This window comes from Strongylocentrotus purpuratus, unplaced genomic scaffold (assembly GCF_000002235.5).
Source record: "Strongylocentrotus purpuratus isolate Spur 01 unplaced genomic scaffold, Spur_5.0 spur5_scaffold_14, whole genome shotgun sequence".
Classification (NCBI taxonomy): domain Eukaryota; kingdom Metazoa; phylum Echinodermata; class Echinoidea; order Camarodonta; family Strongylocentrotidae; genus Strongylocentrotus; species Strongylocentrotus purpuratus.
This window is the reverse complement of record NW_022145599.1, coordinates 3,506,876-3,523,939: the sequence shown is the minus strand read 5'-3', so window position 1 is coordinate 3,523,939 and position 17,064 is coordinate 3,506,876. Positions and strand designations below refer to the sequence as shown.

Sequence of the window (17,064 nt, the reverse complement as noted above, 5' to 3'; positions counted from 1 at the left end):
TGTCGTAGTTTTATTTCGATTAATCCAACACAAAGAAAGATCTACAACAACAAATAAAAAGGAAAATCATATCTAAAATCATCTTCTATTGGGCGATATTTCAATGCTAATTTTCTGTTATATCTTTTTCTTTATTATTGTGGCTATCTTGTTATTCTTTACATTATTTTGAAAATGAAATTAATTCGCATAGAGTGACTATACTACTACTACTACTACTAAAAATATACACACCACGTATCTCTCACTATATTATTAGAAGAAAAAAACAATTGAGAGGAGAAAGTAGAAGAAAAAAGGCGAGAGGTTTAATAGGTGAGACAAAGTAAATGTTAAAAGGCCATGAAAGATATTCTGTCATGACGTTGGTTTATAAAACACGATTGGATATTGTATTAGAAAATGATCCTCAAAAGACACAAATTATTTCTGTCATTGATCACGCTTACACGATAGGTTCAGATGATGTTATTTCACATCTCTAATTTTAGGATAACCCTAACAAACTTTGTGCAAAAATACAGGGGCCTCATTTGAATTATTATAGTAAATTTTCATGATTATTACTGTTGTTATAATCATTATTTTTATTTCTAGGAATCCGCAAAATATGCCTATATCGTATCATTGTTACACGTTGACAATAATCATATTTTATTTTCACCCGAGATGCAGCAAGTACGCTTTACATGCTTTCAGAAATAATTATATAGGCCTACTTGTGAACATCAAAACGTGTTTGAAAACTTTGTGAAAATATAGCCATATTGTTTGTTTTTCCATTGGTGATAATACCGTCTGCCTAGGTGAGACTAGCTTGATTTTATTGGTTGATATCATTGGATAGATTTCATTCAGCCTTTTGTGTATGTCCCGCTAGCTGTTCACCGGTATCCAAGGCATTGTCTCTCCCGTACTTTGTCAAGGGACTGCCGGTCGCGAAGTTCCAACATGGCGTCCTTAGCAACAGCGTTCTAAAGGGCAGAGTCCACCAAGCGTGACTATCGCAATGCGGGTTGCTCTCTTGGTCGTATCTATAAACATAAAAGCTTTTGTCGTACAAGGGAGTTCACGCGCGGCGCTGCAGTCAGTCTGCCACTTTATAACATAATCTTGTCAACTTCGGACAAAATATCACCAGGATAGCCAAGAGAACATTATTCTTCTCAAAGACTCGAGTTTAGGAAATTATTATCAATTTCCAGCAACCATCATAATAATCTTGTCTTGTCGTCGGAGTATATACTCGCACGCGGGACAATATTTTTAATCGGATTGTCGACACGAGTTAGGTTTGTTTCACCTTCAAGACGAGTTAACTTTATTGTTTTTGACAATAACTAAAGAAATCAGCCATCATGCAGGAATATAGTGGTCAAACGATGACTTCAAGTTACTTCAAGGCGCAACCAACCATCGGGACAAGTTTCCTACCACCACTAGAGAGCACGATGCGCGCCTCGTACAAGAGTTATGCCCCACCATTCGTGGTAAGCCAGTCCCTCCATCTCCCGTGGAAGGCTTCGACCTACTACCGTGGAGCACAGCAGTCCATGCCCATGACCCGCAGTGCACCAGAGATCAACCCAAGTACCTTGTACCGTGATTATACCATGATGAAGGTACCCCCTATGATGCCATCAGCCAGGACCGCTCTCTTCTCCAAGTACACACCCCATGACTGGTTCAAGAGCAACAATACCAACTACCGCACCTCCGACATGACACGAGGCGCCGCCCAGCGACTCCGAGACGAGAACGTCCGCCTCTGCCACGACACCGATGCCCGAACCGTCAAGACACAGCAGGATTCCAGCAAGAATCTAGGAGATCGTCTCGCCGACGTCAACTTCTGGAAGTCCGAAGTCACCCACGAGTTGGACGAGATGGGTAAGGAGATCGGTGATGTCACGGAATGGAAGAGAAGGTTGGAGAATGCTCTGAAGAACACTGAAGGCCCTCTCCAGATCGCACAGGAGTGCCTCTTCAACCGAGAGAAAAGACAGGGCATCGATCTCGTCAACGACGCCGTTGAGAAAGAACTTATCAGGGTAAAGTATAATGTTCTTATATGTTCTCTCTTTTCTCCCGTTTTTATCTTTCTCTTTCATTACATGTAAATCAATGTCCGGTCTTTTACCGTTTTTTTACCGTGACAGATTTTCATATTTTGTCCAAAGTCTTCCAAAGATATTGTTCATTCTATTACTGAGTAATGCATATAACAACAAATTGTAATTTACAACAGACATTAATCTTTCGTGACTTTAGATTTATTATACATACACAAAAATAATGTTCTAAATTTGTTTCGCTCAAACAAAGTTAAGAAAACAAATTATATTTAACTACCAATAGTGAAATTAGAAAATACATTTTGTATATGACAAGAAAACAAGCCAATTGCATGTTTGAGACATCCTTTTATATGTGGATCTCGCCTAACAGAATCGTTAGGGACTGAAACTTATCTTTTGGGTTTGCCGAAATTGGCTCTCTATTTCAAAACCGGAGGACAAACATACACCTGCTTTGTTTACCAAATAATGCCCCCTCTGGCGAGGCAAAAAATAGTACCCAAACCAACTATAAATCCTTTTTAAATATATGCCGTCTACTCCCCTGGAGACCCTCTTCAGATCTTGTCTTTTATTCATTGGTGTGTCTTTCGGCTCAGTGAAACTCTTTAAAAACACTCATCGCCTCTCAAATAGACTCTGTCAACAACTTTCACTGATGCCTGCCACTTCAGTCTGTGTGTATGGCTCGCGTTGGTCCAGACCCATAGCAAATAACTTTTGAAGAGTTGGATATATACACATTACTCAATTTTTTAAAGACAAACTATTTATTTTTAGGGTACGTTTTTAAAGTATGACAAAGGAATGTCGAAGGAATGGCAATATTTCTATGATCTAAATTTCATTAGGTTTGACAATTTGTATCTGATTATCATAACAACTAAAGTATACTAGATTAATAAATTAGAATCGTCTGCTAATCAAAGCAGGCGTGGGGGTCTACTCGAAGTGCAGTGCGCATGACGGTTACCATGACGAAGACAATGCTAATTGGGCGGAGCTATTGTGAATCCATGGTACCGGGAACAATAGACATCATGTCAGCATTGTCTCACGAACATAAACACACACTGACTCAAGTTTGGCATTGAGATACACATGTGTTCGATAGATATCGCGCTCTTATTGGTCCGTCTCACCCGTGACGTAATCGCACCCCTCCTCATTCATAAAACTGAAGAAACTTTATTGATGTATCGTCATGTGATGATCAGTTTCATGCAGGACCATACTATGTATTCGGGCGAGTGCACTATAATATTATTCTCTCAACTCCAAACGAAAAAGAACCCGCTTGCGGAACAAAATCCCCAAATTTGAGCACACTGGTTTCACATCTGAACAGAAACTTTAATATTTGACGAGATGTTTTCATTTTATTAGACAGACCCAAATTATATCAATGGCAAGACAAACATTATTATGATAACAAATTACAGGTTACTTTTCTAAACTTTGAGACGTGATAGAGGTTTCTACAGAGAAACTTGTCACCATCGAGTTGAATCGTTAGTTGCACATGATAACTTTAAAAGAGAACCCCAAAGCTCCGCATCGAAGTATTTTCCCATTTGAGTCATAGAAGAGAAATCTAAATAGTTATTTACATAAATTATACCAATCAAAATTATGTAAATGAAGATTGTGGATTGATTTTTTTTCTCCTTCATCTCTACCAAATGCGTTTCCCGCGACCCATATTTTAATCAAAACTATGGGTTATCAGGTTGACATTTTAGACTTAATTGCATTCGTCATGAATTTCCTTTATTACAAAAGAGTCAATTCTCTTAGATCGAAAATGTAATAAACATTGCTTTGCAGTCGATAATGTTCATTATGGAGCAAAACTCAAAACACCATCATTTCATGCTCGCTCTCTCTTTCTCTCTTATTGCTTCGTAACGTACTGAATGATATCTAATATGCCCTATTTGTTATACCAAATTGCCTAACTAAAACTCTTTATTTTGCTTTAACAGGAAGTGAACACAATTAGGAAGAGTCAAGATCACCTGAGGAAGATGATTGACAGAGCCAACAGTCAACTCAGGTAAGAGGATTATAATATTGAATAGATTATTAAAATACTACAAAATAGAACTTTTGATATGAAATCATGCAGTGTGGCAAAATATATTTGAATAAGGTGCACTCATTCTTTTAGTTTACTAATTGATAAGATCTTCATTATCTTTCACCTAATAATCTTTTGCTTCAGGGAGGGAAATACTGATATTCTTAGTTAAAACAAAAATTGTCCAACTCTCAAATAGTTATTGTTGGGCAAGATTTGCTGCCCGCAACATGGAAAATGGAAAACATAGAAATGGCTTAAAATCGGGACAATATCTCAATCTCACGGTCTATAAACAAGAGGCGACATTATTAAGCTTATACACGATTATGATATGGGTTTTTATCTTTATAACCAATGGCCAACAAACTAATCTCATATAAGTCGAGAATTTAAATCATGTTGAAACTTGACTGATGAGCATGTGCATCATTGTCAAAGAATATCATTCTTCGGCACGAACAAGGACAATTTTGATTCACTGAGAATTGAATCAATAACGTTGTGATCATTATCTTTGATCTTTGGTGAATAGTCAATCAGGTATGTGGCCATTTTTCGGTTAAAGAAAGCAAACAAGAGGCTGATAATTATTGGAACTGCATGCTGCAGTCGAAGGGAAGTTTGAGTTTTCCGAGTTTACTGGTTCTTTGACTCAATGAAAATCGTTGCTTTGGCGACGAAATGCCGCAGAGAAAGAAATAATCGTCATTCGGCGATGTCCATATGCAGATGTTCTAGGCACCTGCATCATTTTGTTCGATAAACATCAAGGACAGCGTCATTGAGTGGGCTAAATACATGATCGGATGGCGTGAAAAACTATTCATTCTATTCTCATGATGCACGCCATAGATTCGATAAATGTTTTTCTTTTGGTATTTTCACACAATTTGTTGTGATTCTCTTTGCTAACTGTGGTTTTCTTGAATAAGAGAAATAAAAAGACGGTTCTTATTTAGGTTCTTCTGGCATTGCAGACTGAATAAGGGCGGGGTTATCTGGTTAACAGAAGACGGACCATGATAAATTTAAATACATGTATTTTAAACCATTTCTCATGACGATACTATAAGCGTCTTTCCATTCCATCAATACTACTACTTAGCCAATGAACGAAAATTGAGGGGCAATTCTATAATTCAAGTGGTGACATCTCCGTTGCGCACTTCTTCCTTTTCTCGATGACTTAATTACGAATTCCACTGATTTTATGACGGTTTTTACAACACTGTCGTGCCTGTGTTAGGCAGATTTTTATGATTCATTAAGTTTGCTTTTCACAACTACCCCGATCCTGCCATTGAGACACTTCTAATGTATACGTCTCATTAGTTGAATGGAAATTGTTAGGTGGAGTACTGAAATACCTCGAGCGTGAACATAAAATCCGGGTCATGTGTTCGATCAGCAGGTCAATCTTTACGATGACGCAGACATTCGAACACTACTATGGCGCGACACAGTAGTGTTAGAATGTCTGTATCAGGGTAACCTGGTCATATTTCCTACCCTAATCATGTTGATAGAAGAGGCAAATTGTCCGCAAAATTTCAGACCATCATTACCTTTTGTCATAGGCACGTCGATTAGCATAATTTGACATAAGCTTCTAACAAACGCTATCAGATATCTCCAATAAGTTAATGTCAATGATCATAATGGTTGCTAAATATATCTATTTGATATCACACCTTAAAGTCAATGTTCTTTACATTCGATTGCATTCTTTATGATATGTATCTTAACTTTTAGAACCTAATCACTTTTTGTGTCAGTCGATATTTTGTCATGGCAACGATCGATTAGATGCACCCGTCGTTGACCGAGATTATTTAAGAGTCACATAACTGTGGTACCTGACCCCTTTAATTGATCATAATGAGAGCAATAGGCGAATCGTGAACAAATAATGAAGGGCACTTAATGTAAACATATTTGCGATTGCTCTTTTACAGTCTGTTACAAAAATGCACGAACGTTGTTTTCATAACTGTCTGAACAAATGTTGCCATTTTATTACAAGAATGTACTGGATTTCAAACCCTTTAAAATGATAAGCTGTTAAAGGGGATAAGCACAATAATTCTCCTTCTCTGACAACTCGGATCTGAATTATTAGTAACAATATAGAGCCTTCATCACTAGCAACAAAGATAATCATTTTATATCGACTATATGGAAATTATTATGGAAGGGCTCTATATTGACCACTCCCAAATAAGAGCTATGATGCGTCTTCTATCTCCATGACAGCGGATTTGACCATGGCATCTTTTGCCCTTGTAGACTCTTGGTCTCCACGACTACCGACCTTCGAACCCTATTTGGTACAAGTATCTTCCAGTTGTTCTTGAATGTAACTTGGTAACTCAAACAATGTCCGTTAGCGTCGTGTCATAAAACGCTCTGCTTGCCTTTGGTATTGATAATATTGACTTCTGAGGGTCAGTACTTTATTGGATCGGACACCCAACCTTTCCATAATTCTCCATTCAACATTGGTGATGGAAAACTCCCTTATTACGCAGTTAATCCTCCCGATACTCTGTATCCATGGGCCCACATAATACCGATTTATCAAGAGGCGAACAAAGTGAGAATAAATTACATTGAAACCGATTTTTTTTTTTTTTTTACTCTATACTCACATCTGTCTACCATGAATAATTCAAAATGATTTTTGACGCCACGTTTGCCCGCCCTTGGCTATATATCTAATCAATTTAGGATGAAATTCAATTAATCTGTCAGCTGACTATACAGCCTTCCCCATGGTGATAATGGCGTTTCTCATCAATAGTTGATTCAATATTAAAAACGCTTGGTATATAATATGTCTCCGCCGGATGTTTGAGTAGATATTTTAGCTGTAGGTTTGATTGATTATTATGCCTAGCAACACAATAGTCTGTGTTCTCCACTTCTTTTCCATTAACAAATGTGAATAATTAACAATATCAGCAATAAATGAACACATGCCCTTTTGATGTAACTCATACATAATTAGAATTGTTTTCGGCGTTTACAATAATGTCTGATAGATTACAAAATCATTGATCTTATACAGATTATACGATGAGAAGAAATCACATTGTATAGACAACATCAGTCTTGGAGGAAACACAACATCCCATGAGGGTCCATTACTGGTTATTTGATCGCATGTTACATGTCCTTTAATCGTAAATTATGTGAAATGAGAGCATCGTTTGGTGTAAAAATATCGTTTAAAAGACCGCTTAAAAAGATCGAGCGCGGTATAACATTTATCAACCTCGATCTCATCCACCTGTCGCATTTAGCCCAAACTCTCGTGCTCGCACACAATCACACTAGATCGTCTTCTTCTCCTTCGTAGTAAACATTGGTTTCAGTGAATGTGAGAATGTGTAACATTTGACCTTCACGACTCCAGGATACCGCGTATATCCTCAACTTTTCTGACTGAACCTACTATGACCTGACCTGACTCGACCTGACTCGACCCACATACATAACTATGCTTAAAATGTTTGAAATGTTCGCAATATCACAAAACATTCTAGACAATGTTTGCACGTATATTTTTCAGTCGTCACATGATAATGGCATAGGCAGAGCATTTTGATAAGATCAATTTATATTTGATAAAGAAGTATTATCTTCAGTGTCGGTGATCTCTCCTACTGTTGCATTGTCCTTACATGTACCTCACGTCTGCAAGTTCAAGTATCAATTGCATTTCTATTACCTCTTACAAACCAGTTTATATTTTAATCAGAGGTATTGATCTCACACTGTATACCATGATTGTGTTTGTGTGCTTAGTCTCAAAGTTCGGCGATATATTCAAATAGGAGAGATTTGAAATAATGAAAGACTTGATGTTTTAGTAAATGGGGTGTAAGAAACATCTGATGTTGGTTATGTTAACTCAAGTTACATTACGTGAGAAGGACCTAGGTAAACGAATTTGGAGTAATATTACAAATCTTCTTCTCTCTGTTCTCTCCCTCTTTCTCACCCCTTTCTCATCCAAGAAAGAGGGTTTTAGTTATTTTGCTATTTACTGTAATATTATATACAGACTTTTCCTGAATTTTGTTTTCCCCTCTTAATTTTATTTTACAAAAACGAAAAAATCCCGTTTTTTTTCTAATTTCATTTTCATAATACTTTGAAGTTAAAAAAATTGTCAAAAGCATACGACATACACAGTGGTATCACTAATTAATTCGTTGATTATTTCCCTTTTGTTTTGCAGTATGGACCGTGCAGCCCAGCATGAGTTGGAGAAGGACTTGACAGATAAGTTCCGTGCTCTATCTATTGATAACAAGTGTCATCAGCTAGGCAAACACATCGTCAGGCATGGGATTCTTCCGCGGGGTGGAAGGTGTCGATCAGACGTAAGTAAAAACATTTATTTCATGCCATTAAATTCTGTTTTCGTTCATGTAGTAGCACTTTCAATTTCTGTTGCCAGTAAGAAATGAAAAACATGAATAACCGCTTATCTGTCGCTTAAGCAAGGGCTATTTATTTAGGGGTGGAAGAAAAAATATTACAAGTTGCAATCTCTTTCCAAATCGAAGCCCAGATTCGAAGCGAACGAAAGACCTATTTAAGTATGGAAAGAATGTTAATAAGCTTTAGATAGATAATAACGACCCTCTCGGCGGGTTTCGGACGTTGTAATCGCACTTTTTAAGCCCTCTTTTGTGATTGTCAGTGATGCTTACATAAGACACCTTATAACTAAACAACATGCGGATTATCTGTGTAAGGAGATCGTGGAGAGGCTTGAAATAAATCATGCAAGCACTCTAGTAATTGGTAACGTGAGCGCTGTATTTTTCTGTTCTGGTCTGAGAAAAAGTTGTGAATTTAACAATACAAGAAGTTTCACTCTCGTCACTCATCAGATGAGATATCAGTGCAATATAGATGAATGTATAAAGGCGATGCCGATTCGCTGTATACGTACGGCCCGCATGCTCCCCATGTGAAGCGAGCGACGCGGTAACCATAGAGATCACCATAGTAACCCGTTTCGCGTCCGCCCGCCACCTGTAGATTCGGCAGCGGGCGAGCAGTGAAAGTCTCTTCCGAATATCGATCTCGTCCTGTAAATTATCGATCTTTGACTATTCAGAGCTAACGTGGCGATTCTTTTGTTTACTGTAAGACATGGGCGGCTGAATGGGGGTAATGATTGTTGTCGGTGTTGCTCTTAAGAATATATGCAGACCAGCAGAACGAAACATTGAAAATGTTGTCAGGCTTCCGATGTTAGCTTTTGAGAGTGGTCGATAATTACATGGTATCAAATTGTTTGCGACAAAGAGAGATAGAGATAGAGTCGATTGGAGAGCTGGTCCGATGGGAAACCATAGAACGACGAATTAAAAATTTAGACCGGTTTATTCATTCATAATTAATTTGTGTTGTTGTTTGCATTCACGTCCTTCCTGAATCCTTACTTTGAAAAACAAAATCGAAATAGTCTGACAATAAGAACTATGAAACATAATGCACCTATGAATATATTAAAACATTTAGGTACGTTGACTAGTTAAATATAAAATAAGATTGCTCACCACCGATTGGCTATATCATCACCGGAGGATCCATAATGATTGGGGGGGGGGGGGGTCTGAAAAAATCATGTCAAGAAAAGATAATGAAATCATTTTGTCGCCCGATTTTTTTTCTTTGCGGGGGGGGGGGGGGGCATGTCCTCGTATCTGTCATTCCCTATACTTTAATTTATTTGAAATATACGACACGTATAGCATTGTGTTACAAAAAAGCCGGCGAAGTGAAATCTACTCTATTCTATTTTTAGAGCCAAGAAAACATACATGGGTCTCTTAAGTCATAACATTTTGCTTAGCCTCTTTCAAACATATCAATATTTTCTTACCCAAGTAACCGAAACCCTCTTTTGTACTACAGTGCAATCACATACCTTACTGATACGGAACTTTGCTCAAGATAAACATGCTTTAGGAAGGAGTTGCTTTGCCTTTCTTGACTTACTTCTTAAAATAAACAAGCCGAACAAAACAAACCTCCTACTAAGTTAATATAAAAGGGTTCTGGTAGTATTTGATTAAAGAACACTTAGCGATCAAATGTTAGAAGCGTTAAACAGCGGCGTGGTGTTTCTTTGGTAACCGCTCCTTAGCAACACGGTGGGATTGTTAGTTTGCCAGCCTGTTATTCTTAAGTGATCAACTTTACTTGGTTTTGATCGCTTGGGTAATTTAGTAAATTAAATATTTATGTCATTTTACCGAGCTAGCGATATTGTAATAGCCGTTCACATGACAACAGTAATATCCTGAATCATTTGGCCTCGGCCCGTACCTCGCTGACTTTCAATCTCATAATGCCAATTATGAATAACTGAAACATGTTTTTGATATGAATTGGTTCATTCCAAAATGGATGTTGACGGAAATATCTACCAATGTTATAAAGCATTTGCACGGTTTTTGTAATATTGTGAATTCTCGTAACCGTTTGAGCTATAAAACGCGGGTGGGAAAAAAAATACCCGAAGTAAATTCATAGTTTTGCGCGGAACATCATATACATGTATTGATTAAAGATCGAACGTTAAGTTCTCTCTATCGTGTCCATTAACTCTACGATGGATTTGTCCTTCCGCTGGGCTTTAGAATTTCATAAGGTACTGGAAATAAGCAATCCTTTTCATGAATAAAATATCAAATGGAAGCAATAAACTCCGCGATAGGGAAGTCAATTGAATGGAATATAAACAATGGCCCTTTTCATAATGGGCTTTTATGCACCATATTTCATTAGAGAAGCTTTTGTTTGACACGACATTGGAATCAAATATGAAACAAAATATTGGTAAAAATAACTCAGTTGACCTCGGTTCGATTTTGTTTCACCGGTTTTCTCATAATGGCATTATCATTTGCATATTTTAATTGCCATGACGACGCATCACGCAACTTCCATCGGGTATTACGGTGGTGACATTATTGGCATTGTGTCTATTCTTTGTTGTATGCTGTATAATAGATCAAAATACAATTTTAGGCTCAAGTTTTATTTGAAAACCCCAGATTATTATCCTATTCTGCATGAAGTTACTCCTTTGTTAAAGGTAAAGACCAGTATTGGCAACGCTCCAATTTCAAAAAATGAAATGGAAGCTCTCATTACCAATCATGTGAAAGAATATGTTTTGACTAATACATGATGATAAAAAATTTGCCGGGAAACCGCCTACTAATTCATATATTTGGTAAATTTATTTCTCTCATGGTCTGGTGAGAGAGATAGGGTAGTCCCATATACATCTTTCTGTGTATAGTGCTTGTAACTTTACGAAGAATGAGCCAAATTTCTTATCATTTTGATGATTCCAGAACCTTGCAGATGCTAGATGCTAGATGATCGACCTTTTCTGATCGATTCCACAACGTTTCTTTCACAATGCAATCGCATGACCATTACTGGTCTTTACCTTTAAACAGACTCAATTAATAAATTATTATTTGAATTGAAATAAAAAAGAGTTAAAATTCTAATAATAACTGTTACAGATCATATTAATCAATCAATGTTTTATTGCTCGACTGAAAGTAAGAGCGAAATAAACTATTCTAACGATTACCGTCGTTTCGATTTCTTCTCTCCTCTTTACAGTGTAACCGTGCCAGAGAGTTGGGCCAAGTTTAGCAACGATAACATCCTTCGATCACAGCGTGAACGTAACTCTTCTAAGGGTCTCCGATCCGACGTCGATTCCTCGCTCCAGGAGACGTCTAATGATATGTGGACTCAGTACAACACCGTCAATGTGGCCTTCAGTGGAAGGATCGCAGAGACCATGGATGCTAGGAATAGCATCTCGGCTCATCTTTCGAAGGTAAGTTGGGAGGAAATAGTTGTAGATGTACTATAGTAAAAGTACGAGTCCAATACATCCGTGTCCCAAAGTTTCTTGTCCGTGTGAAATAAGTGAAAGACCAAAAAATAACTGTCAAGTTAATGAAAATATTGTTTTGACCCTCGACATGGACATTCATGAAAAACCAAACGCAAACAGAAAATTATGCATATCCAATATATCTTACATGATATGAAGGTTCGCAAAGAGATTATTCCTTTTCTTTATAATGAGATTCTTTACGTAGAGCATCTTTTGTTCAGCTTCTTAATAATGATAAATTAAGATTTTGTTTTGAAAATATCCTTTACCTAGGGTCTTTGCACGTCCACCCGGACTCCTACTTATTCTTTTCTTTTTATGTTTAATTATATGCTTCGTGCTAAACATTGCTCCGTTCCCTTTACATTTCGGCTCCTCCCACTAAACTAAATATTTTGTTCTCTCTCTCTCTGTGTTATAGGTTCTGCAAGAGATTAATGAGATGGAGAATAACATCTCTCTTCTTCGCAAGTCCATCAAGGATAAGGAAGCACCAATGCAGGTAGCCCAGAGCAGGCTAGAGAACAGGACAAGGAGACCTAACGTCGAACTCTGCAGGGATCAGCCACAACACAGGTACGTTGCAATGGCGATTAACCCTACCATAAAACATTTGATTTATTCTGTATTTATTCATTTTGTTTGTTTACCGCGGCGCATGTGATAGCACATGAAGCCATCATGCTACGTTATACCCCAGTAATGATATTTTGTTCGTCCTTAATATATCGGCCTTGTGTCGATATATGACCAGAGTGTAAAGTATACGTTTCCTATAGTGCATTTAATCTTGTGGACCAATCTTTACTGATTTTGCTGTCACGCCATTTTCTGTATCATTCATGACTTGTAAAACTGACGGGAAAAGTCGTCCTGAAAATAAATATGACAGTATGTAAAAGACAGTTAGTATACAGAGTCCAACCGGAATGAAATCATCTTAAAGATAGAGTGACATATTTTCATTACTAATAGTTGAAATGAATTATTTCACAACTTCTTATTCACATTAATTTTTGTACAATACTAAACATTTTCTTTCTCTTTTATTCATTATTACAGGCTTGTGCATGAGGTTGGTCAGATCTACGAGACCGTCGACATTCTTCAGAACCGCCTGCGCGCCGCAGAGAGCGCTCTTCAAGAACTCGTCCGCACCAAGACAACTTTGGAGCACGATCTAGGAGTCAAGAATAACTCCCTCTACGTCGACAAGGAGAGGTGTATGGGAACCCGAAAGACCTACCCAACGACAGCCAAACTTGCAGGGTACCGAGGCCAGTGAGATCTACAATTCGAATCTATGCAATGATGCGTAGGTCATAGAAAATTAGACCGGACTGTGATATATATATATATATATTTCAGCTGCCTTGACAGAACATCTGTCTTTATGTGAAGCTGCTCGCTATGTGTTTGCCTAGGACTTGGTATGTTCTTAGTTCTCGCCAATGCAGCTAAATCACTATTCTATCCCAGAGAGAGATAATGATTATATAAGTCCTTTTTGTAAGGTCAACACCTTGATTATGGAATATAATTGAAAGAATTAATTTGAAGGCAACACTCAGATTGTGTCCTCGACCTAGGTCATAATATTTTATAATATTTAACAGCTAGATTACATGTATTTAATAATCAGTTGAATAAGTGCATTGATTGAATTTTATTATCGAGTTGTGAGTAGCGAGTATATTATGCAAACAATCCGTCCAAATTATTATCTGCAATCGTACTTGCTGCCTTTAAAATATCAGATGCCATGATTACATGTATGAAGCGGACATGTATATTATTATTTAGAACAGCTTATGTTTAGAAACATCACACTACAACGCAATGTATGACAAAGTATTACAGGAAATAGTAATTATATTAACACTCATCGTGGTTGATAATAAGAACAGTGGAACTAACCAACATGAAAAAGAACCCTGAAGCATATCCAATCATAGGGAATAGATCGAAGTAAGTCGGTAAATAATACATCTTGAGATAGAAAACATATTTATTTTAGAATTGTTTCATATATTATATATTACTCCGACTTTTCACAGTTCATGTGGTTCATTCTTTTGAGTTATCGCTGCCAAAATGTAAATCTGCCTTATTTCTTGATCACGGGACTGTCAATATATTTTGTACCGATATGTTTTGTATTAGAACCTAATAATTATTGTACAGATTAATATTATTTCATTTTACTCATAATTTGCATTATTGGGTTAACGCAACAGTAAAATTGAATGATCTTAGTATTATTACCGGTAGTTATACCATAAAACTATTATACTGCTATTGCGTTTAGCCACTATTTACAATATCTGAATCCGTCCATTCTTTTTGTGCATTATATAGTAGCTATATGACTCTCCTCATATGGGCTTATTTTCATGGCACTTAAGAACACCGGTGTCACTACATCGGAGCAAAAGAATACACATTTTCGGGAGGCCTGTAAAGCAGATAGTGAATTTTGCAGAAAAGGTTGGAAGGCATATTGATATTTTTATTTTATTCCTGCGAGCGGGAATAACAATGCCGAGATGTCTTCTGGCAAGCATAAGCAGAAACAAAATAAACAAAAAGCTAAAATGTACAGGTATATTTGAAGCGTATCCTTTACTAGTAGTCATATGAGGAGAGTTAGATTTATTAGCGTTTTGATGAACGCACAATATTATACATGTATTTCACTGCGGGCCGATTTAGCCCTTGCCTTTCTTCTGCGTTTTCATGTATTTTATTTTTCTTTGAAAGAGTGATTTGGGAAAATGGAATTTGCTGCTTGAACAAAGGGTGGTTATTAACGTTTCCCTTGGAATGTTCCATCCACTTTCATGCCAATAATGACGATAATAATTATGCCGTGCCTCTCTACAAGAAAGTGTCTTTATATTTTACCGTTCTGTGGCAATAGATCGAGTTGAATTCTGCTTTATCAGATTTGAAATGAAAATGGATCGGCGTTTCGGAAGTGAACAAAATGTGAGTAACATTGAATGAAAGAAGAGTTTATTTTATCATTGAAAGGAAGAAGGAATCACGAATGGTATTACATGCTGTAAATATTATAATGGAGAAATAATTCAGATTCTATTGAAGATTGTACATATTATGCCTTTCAATTCTTTAAGATGTTGCCTTGTGCATGCTGGAACCAATCTGAAGCATGGAATTGTTTATTTTCTTCATATTGATTAATCAACTATGCAATTGTGATGTTGTGTCGCTCATTATTCTGGCGTTTGGACACGAGTGTGTGTACAGTATTCACGTGTGAACAATAAATCATCACTAAAAGTATATCAAAGATATCTGTGTGCGTCTTATTTTATGTCAGTGTGATCTGCCTCTGATCTGGTATGATGCAAACATGATCGTAAACCTAAAGTCAATAAACAGTTTGCTCTTTCTCATTCTCTTTCTCATTCTCTTTCTCTTTCTCTTTGTCTCTCTCTCTCTCTCTCATTCTCTTTCTCTTTCTCTCTCTCTCTCTCTCTCTCTCTCTAAGTTTGCTCATCCTTTCTCCAACTTTTCTGGCCCTTTATTGACTTGAACATTATGAAGAGCCATTTGTAGCCCGAAAATATTCAAGTATTTTAGACTTTTCATAAATTCCACATCAAGAACGTGAAATCTCCTTGATAATAGAAAATATGAATGACATTTTATACCTTTCACAAATATTTTCAAAGATGCTAACAGCTCCCCGTGATTGTAAAGTTTAACTTAGAGATAAGTTCAGCTTAGAATATTTGTGAAACACCCCCCTGATCTCAATATCGTGACATTGAAAAACAAAAACAAACAAAAACGCAAAAAAAAACACAACCTTACGATGAAGGAGATGGAAAAGGGAAGGAAAGAGCGATGTTTTCAAAAAAGCTATTAGATGTGATTCTGTTACATCACGATCCCTGATCAGTCCAAGACTCGCATGACAATAATATAACACACACTTATCAAATACAGAATACAGAAAACAGCTTATGATTGGGGGTAATTGGGGATACTTTATTAATATTTCTGTAATGCATTGAGCACTTGGACATATAATCAGTCACAATGTGTGACATCGTCATATAAGGATACCTTGATAACTCCACTACACATTCCTTAAGAAAGATACATTTGTACAAGTCGAATCTAATATCTTTTTGAAACATTATAGAAATTTTTTTATGAAGTGACATAAATACCCGACCCAGATTTTTAATATATTTTGTACAAGTATTTCTTTCAAAAATAGTTACAAAGTTTTTGTATTCATTTTGCATTCTTTCACTTAAAAGTACTAGGGAGTTCATGGAAGGGTTTAGAATTACGAATCCAATAATCTTATGAAATTTCGATAGATGTGATCACTGGAAGGAGAATGATAATATTCAATGGTCACTGACAAGTGCTTTTATAAACACAAAATGATCAAGTTTTTCATGTAATTTCTTATTTCAACACCAGAAGTCAGAAAAAAGCATTTATACCATTAAAGGATGATGAGCTTCAAAATATTTTACACGATACCTCACAAAATCGAGTTTAGAAATTACTTTTAATAGTTACTATAAATTAGGTATCATATTTCTAATGACAAAACAAAAATGTACATTCTAATTTAAAATCTGTAGTTCTAAACAGATGCAGTTTGACCCTTTAATTACTAAGCTCAAGATGATAATCCTTGGAATCCTTGTGTATTACGTAATATAAGGTAATGCCATATCAATAGACACAGAATACAAAATATCTTCTTAGACTACACATAGCCCTAGTGTACTCGACCTATTTATTCATTTTGTTGTTGTTGTTGTTGTTGTTTGTTCTTAATCTTAGTCTTAATCTAACTTCAAGATTATGTATCATACAAGTTATACAATATATATATATATATATATATATATATATATATATTTTTTTTTTTTTTTTTTTGTACAGTAACCTCAGTA

General features: G+C 36.4%; 1 protein-coding gene across 1 annotated transcript; it reads left to right on the top strand.

Annotated features, from left to right (window-relative positions):
• The first annotated feature begins 1,031 nt into the window (after positions 1 to 1,031).
• LOC586326 (tektin-3) lies at positions 1,032 to 13,518 on the top strand. Its single transcript, XM_786113.5, is given in 7 exon segments — positions 1,032 to 2,051; positions 4,064 to 4,134; positions 8,405 to 8,492; positions 8,494 to 8,549; positions 11,830 to 12,052; positions 12,537 to 12,691; positions 13,178 to 13,518. Coding segments are annotated over 7 exon segments (1,509 nt in total). The 5' UTR covers positions 1,032 to 1,358; the 3' UTR covers positions 13,401 to 13,518.
• The last annotated feature ends 3,546 nt before the right edge of the window (positions 13,519 to 17,064 follow it).